The sequence below is a fragment of the Vanessa tameamea genome, chromosome 13 (assembly GCF_037043105.1).
Source record: "Vanessa tameamea isolate UH-Manoa-2023 chromosome 13, ilVanTame1 primary haplotype, whole genome shotgun sequence".
Lineage (NCBI taxonomy): Eukaryota > Metazoa > Arthropoda > Insecta > Lepidoptera > Nymphalidae > Vanessa > Vanessa tameamea.
In genome coordinates, this window is record NC_087321.1 from 2,934,834 (window position 1) to 2,958,485 (window position 23,652).

At 31.5% G+C, this 23,652-nt stretch overlaps 1 protein-coding gene across 6 annotated transcripts in view; it reads left to right on the top strand.

Annotated features, from left to right (window-relative positions):
* The window catches only part of LOC113397984 (uncharacterized), a 67,411-nt gene that overhangs the window by 23,190 nt on the left and 20,569 nt on the right, over positions 1–23,652 (top strand). For all 6 annotated transcript variants that reach the window (XM_026636527.2, XM_064216697.1, XM_026636524.2 and 3 more), the window contains exon 2: positions 18,788–18,880. In XM_026636527.2, the coding sequence (XP_026492312.2) occupies positions 18,788–18,880 (93 nt within the window). The remainder of the gene's footprint in view (positions 1–18,787; positions 18,881–23,652) is intronic.

Here is a 23,652-nt window from a genome sequence, read left to right on the forward strand (position 1 = left end):
AGCATTCTGATTTCAGAGTAACATATGTTGAGGTTTTCCCGACTGAATAATGTACTACCGCGAAACTTCACGTTTATTCAAAAAAAAATTTAGGAATTTCGAAATCTATGATAGATTTTCTTTGATTTCATTTCATTGTAAATTGTCATATTTGACGCTAAAAAGAATAAACCTCTATTAAATGAAATTTTTAATATAAAATGTATTAAGTTAAAGTTGTTTGTTTAATAGTTCATTTCGAATGTTTACTTTTTCATTTTTATTCTTATACAGCCGTAGTACCGCTCTCTAACCGGCAAGTAACTTTTATCCGCTCTCTAAAATTAATTCTTTGTTAAATTGTAACCATTTAGTAAATTGTCCACTCCCGCTATCCGACAAGACAAGACTGTGATACAGTATTTATTACCTAAGAGCTGTTACTGAGGATTTTTTGCAAATAACAATAACAACACCTAATAACATTTAGTCTAACATTAGGTCGAGGTCCAGAGTTTTAATCACGGGATTAAAACTCTGAATCTAGTATAGAATTATCCACATAATGCGCAGGCAATCCTGAAATATATATTGTTTTTATAGAAAATGTATTTGAAATATTATGTTTTGTTTTGTTTTTGTTAGTAGAATGTAAATCACTTCGTCCTTTTCATGAATAAATTAGAGAGTTTGACGAACTTCTATCGAATTGGATTATAAAATTAATATTTTGCAATAGATGATCAGAAAATAAATCTTCGTGAGGGACGCTTGTATAATACTTGTATATCATAAATAAAATTAGCAGCCTGTAAACGTCCTGCTGCTGAATTTAAAGCATCTTCTTATTTTAAGAAGAATATAGATTTTCAAACATCAGATCCCTTCACGATATAACGCATTCGCGGCCCCTCTCATACTGTGCTCTGCTCACGGCTTGGAGAAGTTCTCGTGGGACGAAGGATATACAAATGACAGATTTTCACCTAAGACCTGGATGGGTTCACCACGATGACTTACAGCGGCTAGTGAATTATTATAAAGTATTTTGGAGCTCGGGCCGGTATTAGATCATCACGGTAGCAGGTGAAAGCGATCCCGTAGGACCCGCCGAAGAGACGGAGAGGTTAGCGCTGGTTTTTTAGGGCCTATAATAGTTTACTAGGGTGCACTGGCCGTCCCGGGCATCGGCGAGTCCCACATACTTCCCCACTTCACGGGAGGGAAAAGTTTAATCCGTTTATGCAGAGAGAAAAAATAAATAAAATATGGATTATAATATTAAATAGCGGCATTGCAATATTCTGCTGAATGCATTTTAAACATGCATTTATTCATAGCATAATATTTACCCATGTCGCCACCAATATATTATAAATTAGCTCAGATCAAAACCTTAAACTCTCGCAATAGTCAAAAGTTACAAACAAAGGTACTCAAACGTTACATGTGGAAACATAGTGCTCTAATTCGACCTTGAACTTTCTCTTCAATAAACCTTACGATCATACATTTAAATAACATTACGAACGTGTGGATTTTCAAATACCTCCAGTCACATTGACGTTATTAGTCAACGTCAAAGTACGCACAGGTGATGATATCTTACAAATTGCGAGATGGGAAGGAAACGCAAATGGATTCACATTTTTTGGGATTCCGTTTTCAGATTAACCTCTAAATTTCTTCAAGTTCACTTATTTATATATAAATGATTATGTAATTATAAATTTATAACAAAATTAATTTGCTGTTTTCTGTTGTCTTTGTAGTATATATGTACAATACTTGGTGATACGCTTTGTGCAAGCTCGCCTGGATAGGTATCCACTCATCAGATATTCTACCGCCAAACAGCAGTACTCAGGGTTGTTCTGGTTCTAAAGACGAATGAATCAGTGTAACTACAGGCACAAGCAATATAACCTTTTAGTTCCTAAGGTTTGCGCATTGGCGATGTAAGGAATGGTTAATATTTCTCACATCGAAATTATACATGGGCGGTAATGATCACTGACCATCAGGTAGCCCATTTGCTCGTCCGCCTAATTATACAAAAAAAAAAAGAAATAAAAATATATGTACATACATAACATTATTATTTATCTTGAAAACGAAGTAAATATAAAAATTTACTGTGATATTATTTACTCTTTCTATTGACAGCCGAGGTCCCCACGCCGCGGAGTAACGTTAAAATAAATAGGTAAAGCAAACCCTCGGTTTCAGTCATATTTACGAAAATCACAACCTCTGTTCTTTAGGTCCACTTTGATGTTACTGTCTCTTATGTTTGTATAATGAATCGTTTATTGATTTTGCGTGATCTATTTCCGATATATCCGTTTGCTACAAATATTATACGTTAAATTTAAATTAATATTATTTATTCAGTTTATGTCAATGAAGGGTTTCTTTCTTGTTTTATCGCGTTACGTGGAACATCGTCGACCTTCTTAGCGCAAGATATAAAGACGATTGTAACAATAAAGTTTTAAATAACGTTCGAAATTAACGGTTTTTATTTATGAATTCTTCGAATAAATCATTGAATTTTGTTGTAGCGATTGGTCTTTCGAAATGCGCTATTTAACTTGAAAGTGTTTGGTAATGCAACGCGAAATGATCATTATTACCATCACATAAAACCTAACTGCCGTACAGAATGCCATTTTGAGAATTGAATCCCTATTTTCAGTAGACATAAATATACCTGACGTGATCGGGAATGGTTATTTTATATTTGAATATACAATAGAAACAGCTGACTGAGTCTACGATGTCTATTCAAAATTTATATATGAAAGAACTTGGCAAACCACATATTATATACTAACCACATATAAACATATATAATATACTATGTTTTTTATATATTATATAGTTTAGTATGTTTATATACACATTGTATTTTTTATGTCTACAATGTTAAATTGGAGTGTGCATAACTAGATCTAGGTATATATTGCAATGTATGGTGTTAGTCATACATATATTGTTTCATAACTCGAGTGCTTAAACATCGTATCAACATAATACTATCCCATTTCCAACGCAATTTATCTACGTACTTATATAAACATTTGTCCTAACTGACATTGAACGTACAGTCAAAACATAGGTTGACCTTAATATAAAGTAAGCATTCCGAAGCATACTTGGAAAACTTTTTTTTTTAATTGTCAATGTAGTCATTCAAGTAGTATTGTACGATACGATTTTCTGTAAAAACTTATAAAACCTCGGGACAATAATTATTCTATGATATTTAATAATTTATATAGTATTTATTCATTGAATGTATTTAAAAATAAACCCGACTAAAGTGAAGCTAAATGAACCGAACAAAAGGTTTAAATATTGTTCAAATATACTGTAATAAGTGTTTACACAATAATAGCTGAACCTGCGGCTTTACCCGCGCGTAATTTATAAAACTTTACTTATAGTAGACAAACCGTCAACTCCTATTTAGTCAGTCGAGGGGTGAATTTAAAAAGGTTGCCTAACCTTACCTGAGACTCAAAATATTTCTAAGTTTCATATAAATCTATTCAGCGATTTAAGCGTGAAGAGAAAACAGAGTACATTTTTACATTTATATTATTAATATAGAATATTTTGCGGAGGTACATTTTCTATAAACATTTATTTAATTTAGTAAATATGTTAGTAGTTCTGAATAATTAGTTTACAGAGGCTATAACCCGTTTTAGATTCGAAGTATTCATTCGTTCATTTAAATTCAGACTCTCCTAGTGGGAGCCATTGAAGAATAAAACGCCCGATCTCAGAAGACCCATCATATATTATATGGGTAGGTATAGCTGAGAAACAAAAATTCGATTTGAAACCTTTTTTTTTAACTGCTGTACTTAATGTATTGATGACTAAAATAGCTAAACTTCCAACCGCATATTACTACGTACTATATTATTTTTAAAAAGGGGAAACGATATAATACGCGATACAAGTCATTTGAAAAAAATACGTGTGCGTTTCGGGACGCCCGAAAGAAGTGTTAACTTAAACTAATCTAAATTGAACTATTTAATATTGATTTTTTTTTTATCTTGAGTGTAGCTTAGGTTATTACTTAAATTTGATGTGTATTAATATGATTATGTAAGGTTATTTCTTAATAGAATCTTTTATTGATTATGAAATATATTTTATTCTTAGTAACAAGTAACTAAGAATGTAGAAGAGAAAGGGAAGCCTTAAATAGTCGCGCCGTAACGCGTTACGTAACGAAGCGGATTGCCCATTCATAGGAATTTTTCATTTCAAAATATTCTATTTTAAATCTTAATATACATTTTGATATTATTTATATTGAATATATGTATATTTTTAAACTGATTTAAAGTGAAATGTCGATTTGTTTACAAATTATCTTAGACTAACTAACTTAGAAGCTGCTGTTTTCACTCAGCATTGTGTAAACGATTGCTATAACCATAATACTACAAAGAAAACTTCGCGTACGTAGAAACTCCTCCGTATTCATGTAATATAGAACAGGCTAACGTTTATACAAGTGAAACAAAGAACGAACTAACATCTTCAAAAGAAAGCAAAACTGTTTTTTGTACATGCAGAAAATTCAATGTTAAATTGAAAGTTTAAAGAATTTCCATTTAAGCCTAATAGAACGCGAGTTTTTTTTTTGAATACTTGTCTGCTGTACGTGAAGATACTTGTTTTCGCCTGCGGGTTCGTCTGCGTGTGAGGAGAAGAGTTGGGTTTTAGGTATTGAAGTATTCATTATATTTTTGTTTCTCTCTGTAAATCTAATATTATTTATAAAGAAGTAAAGATTTAAATATCATAATCGTTTCGTAATTTTTATATGACATTTATATAACTAGTTAGACAGCTTCGCTTCGGTTTAGGGGATGTGGTCAGGTATTAGGTCGTTCCTTGGCGTTCAAGATGCTTCATACCATTTCATCAAGTGAGGTTCATTTGTTTAGCGTGAGGGCGTACAGACAGGCAGACAGAGTTACTTTAACACTTGTAGTTTTAGTATAAATGAATGTAAACAAAAACTTTGTAGTAATTGTTAACAAAATGTAAATAGATTCGTTCTAAATAAGGTTTTTTTTTTTTAAATTCTGTATAATTTTTCTGCGTGGAACTGTATCTGTTTTGTCTTCTTTTCACGCCTTAACTATGTTTGGTATTACGTGATCAATGATGGTCAAGGTAAACCATACCTTTTACTGTTGGTACCTTTTTTTAAAAACTAATACAGATTTGTGCTATTTATGAATTTTGCCCTCACAATCGATCATGTATAAAAGTTATTATTTAAAAATTTTATATACTTTGCTATCGATTAATATGTTTGTATTAGTACCTTCCTAACATTAGTATGTTATAATATCACGTAGTTTTTCAAACATATATAACGGGAGTCGCTTAAAATGAAGACAAAAAACTTAGTTACTATTTTTATTTCACAATTATATAAACTTTCTTGTAGAAAACGATTATTTAAACGATTATTTAAACGATTATTTAAACGATTATTAACGTATAATAATCGTAACTGAACTGAATCATCACTGAACTGACTGCTGCTTACAGTTGTAAGTAGCAGTTCAGTTCAGTTGCCATTTGATGGAATTTAATTTAACTTATTTGCATGTTAGATAGCGAAAACTTGTAAAAATGTCATGCATAAATTAATTAATTCAGCTAGTATCAGATACGCGCTGTAAATATTTTTACAGTTGACCGTAAACAAACTTTATATTTAAATGCCCGTGTTTCTATCGAATTTATAATCTACGAAGTGTAATAAATTGTCGCTGTGCCAAGAGAAAACGTATTTATTGTATGAAACGTATATGTATACGTTACGGTAACGTGCAAGAAATAATTAATGCTCGGTTTAAATATTCAGTTACTACGTTTTGCAACATATTAAGCGTACGTGTTTGTAAGCAAAAGATGAATCATAAACAAAAACCACATGAAAACTCTATGGTGTTTGTTTTGGTTGGAACTCGGGTGTTACATATTTAAATGGTAACTTTAAATAAGGAAGACTACCGACATTAAATTCAGTACGGCGTTTCTGTTAATCATTACGTATCTCACTCGTGAAATTTTGACAACTGACAGTGATACGCCATTTTGATACGTGTATCCCATACATTTTATAAGTATTATAGTCAAAATTCAAAATATACTTTATTCATGTAGGCTTTTACAAGCGCTTTTGAATCATCATTTTACAAACTATATTAGCGGCAAGAAACCCAGTAGTAACTCTTTTTCAACATTTAAAATACAAAGTTATGTATATTATTATATACCCTGGCTTGAAGTCAACAAGTATTAGCTAAACGCTTTTCTGTCATCTATAAAACCCTGTATTGAATAATATCCCTTTCTTATTAATGTATTTTTTACAAATTATTTATAAATCGGCAAAGTTAAAAATAATTATGTCGCAGTGTAGCATATTACATTCTCACATTTCACACTCATGTTCTATGGTGAGATTCGAGTTTCTTATTACAGAATAGCCCTACTGGCCCGAAATAACAAGAATTTTTCATCTACTTGTTTGTTGTCTAAAATAAAAGTTTTATTTTTAGCCTTATTCTATTTGTGCGAAGCCGGAAGGATAATGAAATAAAAATGGATCGCGCAATCTTTTGCGTAAACGAGTTTCATTTAAGAACGCAACAACTCTCACTAAACTTGGACAAAATAAAAATAAATCTAACAATCTTTCATATAAAACAAATAATCGAGATATTTCGGAAGATAATACATAACTTTAAGATATTCTACGTACGAATTCCTCCGGGTCATCTCCTCCCAAACTTACACTAAGCTAGAATATCCTTGATAAAATACGTCAGGAGTCAGTTTCCAAGCAAATTAGCATTCAAGTCAGACTCAAGTTGAAACTTGTAACCCTAAGTTCAAAGGTAGCTTTAGTACATTTGAAACAGCGAATTCCGTGTTCGTAATGATCACATATATGTTTGTTATGATAGATTGTTTTGTTTCATAGGTGGTTAAGTTAGACTATTCGGAATATTTAGCCAAAATGTATTACTTTAAAAAACTATATCATAAATATGGCAATCCAGTATCACGTAGTCCGTATTCTGCCAACAATTTCTTAAACTATCTTTAAAATAAATTGATAACATTTTCGGTATATGTTTTTTTTTATTCAGTCTAAATTTGCAACTTAAAAATATAAATATAAAAAATATGGTAATTCAGTATCGCGGAGAACGTATTTTTAGCAAAAACACCAATTAAACAATAATTCCTAAATTGACTAATTGGATTGGCAATTTTTTTTGTATATATTTTTTAAGTGCTATTTATAAAGGAATTGTTTATGAATTTCATCCTAAATATAAAATATATGTTTAGTAACGATATACGTCTTATAACAAATTAATGTCCTTTCACTGAGCTAAGGCCACTCCTCTTTTTGTGATGAAGGCTTTTTACATCACGCTACTCCAATGCACGTAGGATATAGATTCTCCTCCGTTACAATTTCACCAAGTTTCCTTTCTTCGTCGAGATGAATTAAAAACGAGCTAAATCCACAATACTCGTTTAAGATTTACTTGTTGAACCACTAGCCTATATCGACTCTTCATTAAAATCAAAATGATTTATAAAAGTAAATATTGCTCTTTTCCAATAACCTTTCAATGATAACATAAATAATATTATAATTAGTACTAGTGCATGTTTTTGTAAATGCCGTTCATTAATAATATAAAAAAATAACAATTCTAGCACCAAGCAACACTTTGTGAGGATAAATGACGCAATTCACGAAACACAAACAAAATGTCAGTTCCCTTTGATGATACGGTTGGCAGCGCATTGTAGAAGTAACGTCCATTCGCAACCGCTGATATTGCCAAAGTCCATAAATAGAGGCAATAGAACAATGTCAAATGATCTGCTCGTTTTATAGTATGTGTTGTTGACAATTTACTCATCAAAGATTAGTATTGTGTAGGTCTCGGAAGCTGATCCAATGATTTTGGTAGTTATTAAGTTCGAATTTTGCGAGTGTTTTGTTATGTTGTTAAGGAATGTTCAATATTTATTAAATTAAAAATAACCAATAATTATTATGTATCCTATAGAAGTACGTAAGTACCCCTTAATGCTTATCATTAATTATTTGTTTTTATAAGTGTTTTTTGTGCGACGGCATACAAAAATATGTTCATCATAATTTTGCTAGATTACATTTAATATAATGCTACCAATTTAAAGTGGTAGCCTGTCAGATTGAATAGCAAGTAATTCAGTGGCAGAATTCATTAATCGTATATGAAAATCGACAAATACTAACTCCAAGTCCATCTTTTATCGTTAGAATTGTACAATTTATGCATGTCTTATTTATTATTATTTTTTTTATTATGAATATGAAATTAATTAATGGATATTATATTTCTGAATCTATACTAATATTATAAAAATTCAAAAGTAATGTCGTCTGTCTGTTTGTAACTCTTTAATGAACAACATTGAACGGAATTATATTAAATTTGCTATGAAGCAATCTCGAACCTCAAGTCACGTTTTATATGTAAAAAGTAGCTTATGTGCAGGATATATACTACTTTTTATATCTAAAGCCCGACGACTAAGCTCTAAGACCTGAGTGAAGCCGCGGGCGTCTACTAGTATATTAAAAAAAAAGAATTTGTTTTTTTTTCAAATTACGAAAATCTTGTTCATAGAAATGAAATGCAATTCCAAAATAAATGCAGCAAAATTTTATTACGGAAAGCTTTGTTTTAAGGAATGGTTGGATTAAAATAATCACTGAAGTTTCAGATTGTGTAATGATATTCTTCTTGGCACAGATTTAAATGCGAAGATAACCCTATTGTTGATTTTACCATAAAAAATATTTCAACAATAGTATTCTTTCTATAAAATCTAGTAACAATACATCAAGCGAGCGAGTTTTTCTTTAGCCAACTGTTTTTTTTTTAACAAAATGTAGGTATTTATTCAAACCCAGTTAGTATCGCAAAGCCGTCAGATGTGGTGCAAGAATATTTTTTAAATATTTTATTATATAAAGTGGACGGTAGTTTATGTTATTTATGTATAGCGTTTAATAAATTAATCGAAATATATAAATTGGGATACTGGATAATTAAGTTTCAGGTCAACCAATTAGATTTTTTTATTTATGTATTGCAGAATGGCAAATGGACCACTTAAGGGTAAGTGGTATCATCGCAGAGAGACATTGGCACTGTAAACATATTTAACTATCCCTTAAATCGCTAATGCGCCACCAACTTAGAAAATGAGTTGATTTTTTTTCTATATGTAAAAATAGTTGATTTATTTTCTTTGTTTTAGACTTTTATAGGAAAATGACTTGAATTTATGAATCGGCAAAGTTAAAAATAATGATGGCGCAATGTCGCATATTATATTCTCTCATTTCACACTTGTGTTCTACGGTGAGATTCGAGTTTCTTATTACAGAATACTACCAACTGACCCACTGGTTCGAAATAACAAGAATTTTTCATTGATTTTTTTGTTGATTTATTTTCTTTGTTTTAGATTTTCCTAACAAACTATTTTTCATTTTAAACATACATTAAAGATTTCCTGTAAGAGATTATTTGTAGTCATAAACCGTCTAAGTGCACCCAAAATATATTATTGTGAAGTGTATTTAAATTTCCTTTTCTGTATTTAGCGTCCTATCAGACATTTTTCTTCCTTTCTTCAGCTATTGACCGGTCACTAGTGTAATCCGTCTGCACAGCAAATATTGAAAATTATCAATTTAATTTAAATATTACAAATTAACAGAAAGTTCGCCAAATTGAATAAAAATATCTATACTAATATGAATGCAAAAGTACATTAATTTAGCAAATTTTATAATCCACGTGAGAAGGCACGAACGATTATAATAAAAAAAAATTCTATATGTACAGATAGTCGATTGTTTTTCTTTGTCGTATTACTATATTTTATATTATATTATAAATCATAAAATTTACTCTGTAATGGAACTCTTGCCTTAATATTATAATTGGCGAAGTAAGGAGCCAAATGAGTTTGAATATAATGTTATATGAACACGAATATATTTACATAAAACTACAGCCTCCTATTAAATCGTGTTATGATTTATTATAATGATATAAATAACATATATAGTTTATATTGAGCCCCGATAGTCAAGTGGGTAGAATACGCGAGTCTTAACCAAAGATTGCGGATTCAATACCACTGAGTTTTCATATGCTTAATTTGTGTGTATAATTATCTTACGAACGCCGGTGATGGAAAACAACGCGTGGAAATTATACCACATATTCTACCAACCCTAAATCTACTACACGGTAGAAATAGAAGCTTCAGTTCAGCAGAGCAGAAAGTTTACAGGCCTTAATCTTCCTTTTTTTTTTTTAATAATACAATCTTTGTCAGAATTTTATGTCTGCTCTTAAGATATGTTAATTCGATTCGACATTTAAATCGATTTTGAGATGATTGTTATTGAATTTAGTTCTTACTTAAAAAAAAAAACTATTATATTGGTTGTTGGTTGTAAAATATTAGTATTAAATATATATTTTATTTAATACTTAATAGTTATTATTTTTTTATAGCCTTACTTTTTTTACCCGCCTTACCTCGCGTGTGAGGGAACTTAAGTATTAATTACCCAATCACCAGTATGATCCTGGACGTGACCGAGTGGGTGTAAAGTTTAATGATGCTTGATTAAGTTAAGACGTTAAAGCGTAACAAACAAACTCTCTTTCGCATTTCTAATTATAATCTGATCACCTAGTTTTAATTATATACTTAAGTCGGTCAGATTTTCTATTAAGTTATATAACTTACTAACTTGCTAACTTACATACTCTTGGACAAGCTGTAACAAATTGTTACCGACTTCCTTAGACTATAATTCCAGCTGTTTGTAAGATTATTACTTTTAGCTTGAATTATTAAGTATATTTTGTTATATTGCTTATATTAGCTTGATAAGTCCTTACCAATTGTCAAGTGTCATTAATAAAGTAGTTTATCTGTCATTGCATTCATAGCATTTATATAAATTATATGTGTTTGTATTATGTATACGATGTATATTTATTTACATGAAAAATATTAATATTAGGTCCTTTTATACATATAAATATTAATTAAAAATAGTCACTGTTTAAATCTACCGCAATCGCAATTCCGAATCGCAATTCCGAATCGCAATTCCGATCCTCTGGGCAAAAACAAACCCTCCAGTTACCTATAAGGTAACTACCTTATTTTGTGTTTATAAATATTTACGAGTATCTATTTAATAATTTTATATATTTACATAGGATGTTTTCCTAAGTAAATATATAAGAGATTATTTATAGCAATGAGGCCGCCTAAGTACACCCAAAATCTAATAAATTCATGTGTATTTAACTTTCGTTTTCCGTATTTCGTTAGCAATTAAGACATCTTTCTTTCTCTCCTGATTTAAAATATTAGCCACTGAGCGTGAGGAGGAGTGCAATATCTGTGCAGCAAATATTGTAAATTAAAATCATTTTAAGTCCAATAAATATTTTTATCAATCGATATGAAAAAAAGTGAAACTTAAGGCAAAGTTAATAAAACTATCTTTACTAATATTATAAACGCGAAAGTAATTTTTTCACAGCCAAACTACTGAACCGAATTTATAATATTTGGTATAAAGCAAGCTTGAACTCCAAGGAAGGAAGGCTACTTTTTTACGTATAAACACTTGACGACCAACTTAAAAAACGCGAGCGAAGCTGCAGATGTCTACTACTAATAAATATAAGTACTAATGAAATTATCATCAGTTTATCTCGATAATTCCTTTATTTCTTACGATTCAAAGGCGCTTACTAGAGTGCACCTTAAAAATATATATTTTCATTTTATTTTTGGAATGCGTATCAGTAATATTAATATTTAAACAAATATAGACATAGACAAAACTCTTCTTTTGGAACGAACTTCTTTTACGAGACTTACGGTAGAGTGAACTAGCAAAAATCGTCACGTAAGAAAAAAGCGTTATGCACCCTCCAGGCGATCTTTTTCTTTCTGGTTTTATCTCTGTCTCTTTCTGTTATGCATTGTTTTGTGTAACATAATTTATACTATTTTTTTGTTATTGTTTTAATTCAACAGGAATTACAAATAACAATTTTATTTCAGATTATGTTATTCTCAAACAATGTTAATTTATTTCATTGTGCCTGTCATTTAAATCTATTTTTTAGCGAAAGCAACTTTATTTTAACCGACTGTCCCATGATCCCTCTTTATTTTATCATAGACATTAAACCGTAGGTATATATGTCTAATATTATACATAGTTATATGTGTACTTCCAGCCTTTCACTGATCTTTTAAACTCCATCCATAAAACATTCAGCCTCAAGATTTCCCCAAGCCATCAACGAAGCTTCGTCCTTAGTCAGAGAATTTTCTTTTAAAGATGTTGTAGGATAATCGAATTCAATTGTACTTTCTGAATTACTTTCGAGTTGAAGGAAATTCTCGTAAGAACGTAATGTATAAGTTATAATATATTTGGTCGCTGGAAGAATTCTAATTAATATTTTTTTATAAGATTAGAGGCAGATGAACGTTGACAGGGTAGTATGATCCAGCGATCCCGTGTCGATACCCGAAAAGACGGATTGGGTACTGCTGGCTATTTAGTGGGTATTCTGGTGTAGTTGGCGCCAGTGAGCGCTACTAACAAGTGGTATGTGGGATTGGCAACACCGTATACCCACTTCATTAGGGGGAAACTGGTAAAGGCGTTATACCAGCAACATTTTATTTTCTTATGGTATAGCTTGACGGACAAGCATATGGGCCACCTGATGGTAAGTGGTTACCACCGCCCATACACAATGACGCTGTAAGAAATAACCATTCCTTACATCGCCAATGCGCCACCAACCTTGGCAACTAAGATGTTATGTCCCTTGTAGTTACACTGGCTCACTCACCCCTCAAACCGGAACACAACAATACTGATTACTGTTGGTTGGCGGTAGAATATCTGATGAGTGGGTGGTACCTACCCAGACGGGTTTGCACAAAGCTCTACCACCAACGAATTACGTGAAACTCACAAAAACATAAATATATAAATCACTTGAACCATGTTATCATAGTATCTGGCATATTAAGATATTATATAAATACAAATATTTAGTTGATAAATGTATGTTGAATATATATAAAATTATATGTATGTAATTTTTTGTATTACACAAACGTTATACGTTATGCAAAATTTTCACAAACAAGCCGCACCAACGAGCACTTCAAGACTGGCTGGAAATTGAAAATCCGACCTTGCTGATTTGAATGGAGTCGTTGGACCTCTCAAGAGTCAGCTTGCCGCGATTGGCCCGAATAAATTATTTTGTCCAGCTCGGTAACACTATTAAATAACGAATCGTTTTTTTTTATGTCACAAGTCTTGTCCTAGATATAAACATAAACATAATCAGCCTGTAAATTTCCCACTGCTGGGCTAAGGCCTCCTCTCCCGTTGAGGAGAAGGTATGGAGCATATTCCACCACGCTGCTCCAATGCGGGTTGGTGGAATACACATGTGGCAGAATTTCGTTGAAATTAGACACATGCAGGTTTCCTCACGATGTTTTCCTTCACCGCCGAGCACGAGATGAATTATAAACAAATTAAGCACATGTAAATTCAGTGGTGCCTGCCTGGGTTTGAACCCGAAATCATCGGTTAAGATGCACGCGTTCTAACCACTGGGCCATCTCGGCTTATGTCCTAGATATGCGTAGATTTAATGTGCTTTTTTTTTCATTTTATATTTTGTGTCGGAAAACGAGCAAATGGACCACCTGATGGTTAATCACCACTGCCAATAGATAGTGCAGCCCCCTTTGCACCACCAACCTTGGCATGTGACATGTAGGTGGTACCTGCTCCGAAACCTTAGGTAGAATATCTGATGAGTGGGTGGTACCTACCCAGACGGGTTTGCACAAAACCCTTCCACCAAGTAGAAATGTACATATTAATGAATGACTCAAAAAAATTTGATTAATCGAATTAAATGCTTCTACTTTTTTACTTATAAAATTTGAGGTTTAAGAAACGAAAGTTTTGTAATTATTATGAAGGGAAATGATAAAATCCAAAGAAGATCGAGAAGTCTTAATAACTCAGTGTCATGTAATCTCTGAACGGACTAATGCATTGGATTAAACTGTGGGGAATGTTATTAATCATTTTTTATACCAAAGTTATGTTAATTGACTCGAGTTTACTTTGGGATAGAGGTAGGGATTCAAGCTCGTCTAGGTACCACACAGTCATAACATATTCTATTGTCAAACGCCAATACTTTGTATTGGTGTGTAACAGTTTGTAATGGAACCAATGTTATTAGAGGAACAAGGTACTTCATATTTATTTATCGAATTCAATTTTTTGAAGACCTACGTATGTCATCGTGTAGATTTGCCCAAAACACAATTTAAGGCTATATTGGCGTGTTAATTTGTGACAGCTATTATTATTTATCGCAGCATACTATTTTAAGATATTATTGTGTAATAATTTTATTAGAAACAAAATTGTAAGAAATAGTTACGTTGATTTTTGTATGTTCCAGTAACCCGCTCCTTGTGTGGGAGAATATCATTAATAAAGCAAATGACGCACTTGAATATACTTCATAATCCACTATATATAATTTTTGATGAAATGTATGTATATAAAAACATATCCCCTTATAATTTTTACGCGACTATTGCAATCGTATCAGCCGTATCTTTATTCTTCTTAACATTAAAGCGCGTCGCGTAAAATGGTGAAATCGTCCATTAAATGTAATTGCAAGGGATCACATTATATACGAACAATTAAAAATATAAAAATAGTCATGAATCGATTGAATCATTTCTTATATTTTAACATCTCTCTCCCTCTCTCCACGGCTTTAGGTCCCACGAAGCCGTTCTGAATATTTACAGCTTGACGACAGGCAGTCTGTGTGCGTATATCCATACGCACACAGACTGCCTGTCGTGTGTAAATGTTTTGTGACGAAAGATATCTCAAGAAAGATTCAACCGAACGAGATCCACAGCCTTTGGTAGGGTTTATCGAGACTTAGATCTGATTGGATTTGGGGTCAATCGGTTGAGCTGTTTCGAAGATATTTGAACAATAAAAATTGTACTATTTTTTTTATTTATTTTTTATTTTATGATATACGAGCAATGCGCCACCAACCTTAGGAAATAAGATGTTATGTCCCTTGTGCCTGTAGTTAAACTGACTCACTCACCCTTCAAACTGGAACACAACGATAATGAGTACTGCTGTTTGGCGGTAGAATATCTGATGAGTGGGTGGTACCTACCCAGACGAACTTGCACGAAGCCCTACCACCAAGTACTTATGTTTTTCTTTCATATGACTTCAAAAAATCGGCCTGATTGATTTTTTATAGTAAATCTTTTTATTTTCATTTTTAAAAACTACATCGAATTCTGCAAACTTAACTAAACAATTTGTTATAAAAATATATATAGAAAATTACGAAATAAGTGTTTTTCTATCGTAATTTCTAGACTTTCCAGCCAATTGATTTAGCAGAGATTGTGATTATGATTGTAGAGATGGCCTGTTGGGTCGATCGGTTTTTGGAGAAACCGAGCCGTGATTTTTTTTCATATAAGCACGTTTGAACAATGTCATTGTGTATTTTTTAAATTTGTTGCAATCTAGACATCTATACAATATATAAAAATATTGTTGGTACATAACATTGAGATTAAACTTCAACATTGTTCTACCATTTATCATAAAATTAGGAAACAGTTCAGGTGCAGGACTAACGGCTTTACGTACTTTCCGAGGTACGGGATTGTACGAACTTCCAACATGCAGACTTTGGGCTGTTACTGAAAATTTTTTGAACGAAAAATAACTTTATATTTTGACTCTACCTGGAGTTTGAACTCAGAACCTTGTGATTTGTGGCCCTATATATAGCCAAGACCAACGAAGCTACCAACAGACGACGGGAAATGACTTTGTACACATGTATAATATGTCTGTAGTAATATAGAAAATATTATTAACAAAATCACCGAATATTCTAAGAGTACATTCGTACTAATTGTACCGAATCCATGGAGTTTTGAATCAAAACGAAGCAATATTGATACAATAGTTAATTTGTAAATTAAAATTAAAATCAGTCAAGCATTCAGCGCACTATGTCTAGACGTAGAATAATAAAAGTTTATACGTTCCTTATCAAAGGAGACGAGTTAATATAATATGTTACGATGTCTGTTGTATTTTCTAAGATAATTTGCTGTTAAAATTGCACTTATTTAAATATATAAACTATTACTTTATTTTTTTATATACAAACTTAATTTACACCGGCCTGGCGAACGGTGTACTCGATTAGTATAATTATAGTCATTTAATCGTCAGTGGGGCCTAAATATTAATATTAAATCAGATAACTTATTTTATTTCATAGTTCATTGATTTTTCAAACGATCCTTTTGTCCCGAGTGACCCACGCTGAGTCTAGCTGGCATATTTTTTTTTAGTTACAGAACGATTTAACCACTGTAACTAAATTGAATATAACTGTAAACAAATTAAATATCTACATTGTAATAAACATTATTATAAGCAAAACTGTCGTCTCATTCCATTATATCCAACGAGTTTTTATTTACTATATAACACTGTACATTTAAAAAGATTTATTAAAATGTATCCAAGATATATAAAATATTGCTCGTTTTGGATAAGAAACAATCACATTTTCAATTCACAGGGTCATCGTTCGAATCGCTGAGAACTATCTACTAGATTATTTCATTTTATAAATACTTTATCAGTTGATATATATTATGGCTTTCGCTTCGCTTTGTAATTCACCTCTCAGTTATAACTGTACGAAATAAAATAACAGCGTATTCCTAATTAACCGCGTTCGTTTGTTTTTTTTTCTTTAATTTATAAAAAATATAACTCAAAACCAAATTGCTACTTATCTGAAATAAAATGTATTATTATTAAATTATATAATGTCGTTAAAGATTTAATAACGATAAGAGCTGGATAGTTATACTTATGTATGGAAGTTGAAGAAACAAGTCGAGTTATGTTTATGTAAGTTCAACTTTAGTAAGTTCGGACACGCGATCTTAACTAACTGCATCAGATACGCTGTTAGACGATTTCGCTACCCTGACAATAATATATTTTCTATACATAATAAAACTGCAACAGTGGCTACTTTCCAAAACGGTGGTAGAGTTAAAACATTGACGATTCAAACACGCTTATTATAAAGTTAACTTGAATAAAATACATTTGTTTTGATTAAATTTGAATGCAAATTAAGTAATTCTTGCTCTGATATTTTGAAATAATTATTGTCTCTTCGTCTTTATAAGGATTGGCCGGAAAATAAGGTAGCAATTTGGGAAAGAAAATCTACCTGTTGGTGGTTGGGAGTTTCTAGGTAGGTAACACCTAGTCTTCACATAGTCTACCGCCTAGCAGCAATACTTAAAATTACTGTGTTCCAGTTTGAATCGTCAGTATAGGGAATTGTGCTTAACTCCCAAGGTTGGTGGCACATTGGCGATGTAAGGAATGGTTAATATTCCTAACAGCGTTAATATTCATGGAGTTAGTGACTTACTATAAGATGGACCATTTGCTCGTCCTATATCGTAAAAAAATACACAAGCGATTGCTACTGCAATTCTTAAGATGAAAGCAATGCAACCAACATTTATAATGTAAAACATCAAGCAGTTACAGCAAATAGCGTCATAAACTGCACAAATTAGCGCCTCATCTGAGTAATTGAGCTCCAGCAATTTTGTTATTAATATCCTTTTTTTTCCACTGCAAAATAGCACCTAACCTGAGAAATTAAGAAATGATAATGTCCTTAACCAATAGGACCTAACGGAGAGTCTAGGATGGTTGGAAGAAATCTCTTATTGATAAGCTTTTTTTCATTTGATATATTCTTCAGAACATGATTGGTACACACATACTAAAAAAGTCAACTAACCTTTTGTTTTTGTACTAAGCTCTTTTGTTTTGTTTATCTATACTAGTATTATAAATGCGAAAGTAACTCAGCTTGTCGGTCTGTCACTCTTTCACGGCCAAAACACTGAAACAAATTTGATAAAATTTCATATCAAACGAGCTTGATCAGCAAGGAAGGACATAGGATACTTTTTTATCCATAATTATTATTATAAAAATATTTAATTTAAAAAGAAAATCAAACTTCGTCTACAAATTAGATCAAAGTATAAACTTTAATAATATGTTTTGCTATTAAATTATCGTCCGCCATTTTAATTTCTGTTGTCGTTGTTGTCATAATATATTTTAATATCCTGAATACTACAAATCTATGATTAATTATTCAAATTAATTACACTTTGATTGACATTCAGGTAAATGATTGACATTTAAAAACCAATCATTATATTAAATAGCTTATTGATTTTTAACAAAAAACCTAGATACTGATTTAGGGGAAATTTCTTAAATTAAATTTCGGGACCGTTTCTCAACGAACTCTTAAATTAAATTCCTACAAACACATAAGACGCATTAATACGAATAACAACACATATTAAAAACGTTAACGTTTAATATAGAAGGAATTTTTAAATCAATTTTATCTGAGATCATTAATTTTCATTGCAGATGGCGAAGGATGGGTTAAAAGGAAAGAAATTCTACGTGCAAGAAAAGGATCGAAATATGGAATTAGGAAAGAGAGAGCAAGACGAGAAATCGGTAAGTAGAATCTGTCGTTAATAATATTTTGCTAAGGAACTGATACAGCTAAAACTTTAAAGGTTAGAATAATTAACTGATAAGTCATAAAAAAAGAGACCCTTAAAGTTAAAAAAAACAAATGTAACATATCTCTAATTCGAAGCAAAGCTACCAAACGGATTAATCAGACCCCTACACGTCCAATTAGAAGAGTTCTTTCTCCCAGTTGTGGGTATTTTTAGGATTATTATCCTTAACGTCGATAAAATGTCTATTACGACTTATTTTTAAAAGAGTACATGAACTCAACTATAATTGGTAAAGTAAATAGAAATACTGTTTCATAATCTTTATTCCTATATATTTGATTCGTTTGTAAAATAAATAAATAGCAAAGTTATGTTTTCGTGACAATTTTCTATTCAGTTTCTGGTTCAAACACAACACAGTCAAACAAGGCAAATATTTGCAATGACCAGAAATCACTACATATTATGAAATTAATTCATCCGCAGTTTTACGCGGTTAACTAATAAACGGGTTTATATACAGTTTTACTAATGAACGGTGATTCAAATATCTGAATTATGATGGTGGTGATGAAAAAAATATGCCGATCAAAAATATACACCATCAACTAATCACTAAGCACTTAAAATGAATAACTGATATAATTAACATTCAAAGCGATACGTCTTAAAAGGTATAAACAACAATTGACCTTCAAAAATATAAACCAAACTAACCTATATAAAATATAAAATAAAATTTTAATAATTAAATAATAAATGAAATTAAGACAAAACAAAGATAAAATGAGGAATATAAAAGCAAACAAAAAAAAAATCAAACAAATAGTATGTATGTATGTATAGTGATGTAAACGTTCTATGCGGACCGTTATTCTAACCGGGCGAAACCGGGAGCCGGGTCTGGTAGCTAGTATTAGTAGGAATCTGGTAGGTTTCGGGTTAATCACGTTCAGACAAACAGACAGACGTGAACTTGTTTATAATATAAAGTGATTGACATGAAATATAAATGTAAACTGTGTTCGTGACAAAACAACTTAGAATTAAATGCATCAAGAAAAATACTTCTCATACCAATCACACTGAACACACGACAAAAACAATTCAAATCAAATCAAATGCATTTTATTCAAGTAAACTTTACAGTGAAGCGTTTTGGAGTTGTCAATATTTAAACACTACCACCGTCTCGAAAAGTAGCCTTTAGCGAGAAGAAACGGCAACAAATTCGCATAGTTGCTCCTTTCAAATAAACAGATTTACAATGCTGCTGTATCACAATTATTGTTCAATCAGTCCTGTGATGTAACCCGAGCCTAAATCGAGTCGTTTTTTTTCTAAAAAGTATAATAAATATATTATATTTATATATAAAAAAATCGCGAATCGATACGGTGAGTTTCGTTTGTAAAACACGGGATCGAGTTTCGAGTGTAAATAAAACAAATAGTAGGGGTGAAAGTGACAGTGGTAGTGGTAACCAGTGTTTACGCAGCAAACGTACGAGAAAGCAGGTAGTCCGATATGGACACTTCTAATGCCGTCAACATCTACCCGCAAACGTCAGTCTCGTGAACAAGACATTCGTAGATAATGTCGAAATATCGAGCTCCACCAAATAAAAATAAAAAACATGGTAAATATCCCGTTTTAAATACTGTTAGTATATTATATTTGCCTTAAACAAAAATCTAATCAGATTAATTCAAATGCAGTAGTTTTTGGCAATCGTACTGAGCCTAACATTACGATAAAAATAATACGTAAAACAATACACGATCGTAAAAGGTGGCAAGTTCGTTGCAAGGCTTTAAGTATTAAAACGTATTATATCGTATGCTGAAACAGTACATATTGAATCCTATTAAGTGTAGCATGTACAGCTGTGAACATCTAAATGACTTTAGTTTTAGTTTATAATGACTATTTATAAACGTACTAGAAAATGGACCGCTTGTTAGTAAGTGGTTCTAAAACTCTAATAGATATTGGCGCTTTAAGAAATGTTGACCATCCCATATATTGTCAATGCGTCCCTAACTTTGGGACATATGAAGTTATGTTCCTTGACTAACTTACCCTTCAAACTGGAATACAACAATTACGATTTTGGCAGTAGAATAAGTGATGAGTGGTCGGTATCTAGTAGGGGCCTTCACAAAGCCCTACCATCAAGTCACAAGCCTACTTTTTAATTTAGTAACACCCTATAACGACACATTTCGAAACAATAATGATTGTCGTCGGACTTCTAATATAGATAGATACTTATATTGACAGATGATAAAAAAAATATTGCATATAAATACCATATTTCGATAAAAAATAATCCTCAAACTTTGGTATGCTGCCTGCTGAAAAAAACATTCAGGCACATTAACATAAATTATAAGAAAATAAAAATAAAACATAACATACAATAAAAGACGCGACACGGACTACTTTTATGTGGAGCTACAAATAAAAAATGTAACTAAATATTTGGTCTTCCTTCGCTCGTGTTACGCACGACTCCAATTAACCGTATATTTGAACTAACTTATGTAAATACGATATATATTACTCAAAGTATAAGTTTGCGTTTTATATAATGAGAGTCGATAAAACTTACTTGACATTGATATATATATCTTTGGAATATTATAGATATTATTAAAACAATAAATAAATACATATAATTCGCTCTCTATTACGGTAAAAAAGAGCTGTAGTAATGGCACGAATCAGCCTTACCCCCAGCGAATCAGCCTCGCCTGAGCCTCAAGTAAAATATTTTCATATCAATATGTTGAAAATTCCGACAATATTCTCGTTAATGAAGCAGGTAATATGATACTATTATCTGCAATCGCCTGTATACGAATTTCGCCGAGCCGTTGAACGCTAACAATGTACATAAGATATATTTATTACACGATACGATGTTCAGCCTAGCAAATAACCCTCTGTTATTCTTGGAGATAACATTGTCGTGAAGTTTTTATTCTTTATACAATATCAAAAATTTAAAATTTTGTAAAAATGTATTTTTTTCTTATTTTTTTTTTTCATTAATTTCCCAAACGTAAATGAAAATGAACAATATATTATAAATAAATATTCATTGACAAATTATGCATTAAACTTAAGTTGAAAATTAAAAAAAAAAAAAAATATATATATATATATATATCTTTTCTTCAACCTGAACTCAAATATCTTTAATTGTCACGTAGAACTGACATAACAATTCATAAATTGTGTTTCACTCGTGCGCTTACTAAATATGAAGTCAAAATCAATATATAAAAAAGAAACCGTGAGTGAATTGTTAAGTGAGATATAACAAATAAATATATAAAAATGCCTTAAATTAAATGTATCCTATTCAAGTAAACTTTACAATAAAGTATTTTTGAATCGTCAATATTTAAACTCCACCAACGTTTCGGTAACCAACCTCTAACGAGAACTCAGTGGTGGTTGCCTGGGCGTGAACCAGAAATCATTGCTTAAGGTGCATGCGTACTAGCCACTGGGCCGACAGCTCTTTTTTAAAGGACGGTACCGGCACGGATATGCTGACAACGGATAAACAAGCAGAGAATTTCTTCTCTAATTCCAAAGTATATATACGCGTCGTTTAAACACTTGAGCCATGGAACAATAATGCCAAAGTATAGTTTAAATATATAACACCCTGTGATAGTACTTCCACTGGTGACAGAAGAAATGTTATTTCGAGTAAAAGCTTATATGTTAACTATTATATAATATAAAGACGAATAATCATAATTAATAAATTATGACAAAAAAAAAATCTCGTAAAATAAAAATAAAAATAATTAATATTTTAAGAAAAATTAAACTTTAACTATATATCGTATTGCGATATATAATATGCGTAAATATATTATGAAAAAAAAATAATAGAAAGAATTCAATTACAAATGTACACTCACAGACACGACGCTATTAATCTATTTTGACGTAACATCATTACACAATCAAAAATAGTGACGGGGCATCTATTTCGATACACGAACACTAATACTTTGCACATTAATCATGATATCAGTATCATACTTACAATATATAGTGATATATGGTCGTCGCGCATGTAAAGCCGCCGAAGAGCTGTGCAAATATCGCACCAACAAGTCCTTATAGAGAATACGCTTATGCTAGATCTCGTGCAATTATATACGCTCTTTGTAATATAAGATATTTATAAACAATCGAATATTGACGAAGATCCCGCTGGTTCTGTTGCCTGTTCTACTCGGGTCAGGGTATTTTCTTTTTCGGACCGATGGTAGTGTTTAATTTGACAATCAATAAATAAAATTAAAATAAATTTATTGAAGTGAAAAGTGAACATAGTCACTAAACATCCAGTGGTCCCGCAATGCCTGTCTTGCAGGTACCAACTACCGGTTACAATTTCGTATGTTTAAAAGAGCTCGGACGATATACGATCCCATATAATATTATATAATAATATTTCGTTATATAAAATACGTTATGTATGTTATGTTTATATAAAATACAGCAATATATATGAAAAATAGAAGTAAGAATAGAATAAGTAAGTATAATGCTTCTATATTGAAAAAAAAAATGATTTGATTACATAAAACATAAACATAATCAGCCTGTAAATTTCCCACTGCTGGGCTAAGGCCTCCTCTCCCGTTGAGGAGAAGGTATGGAGCATATTCCACCACGCTGCTCCAATGCGGGTTGGTGGAATACACATGTGGCAGAATTTCGTTGAAA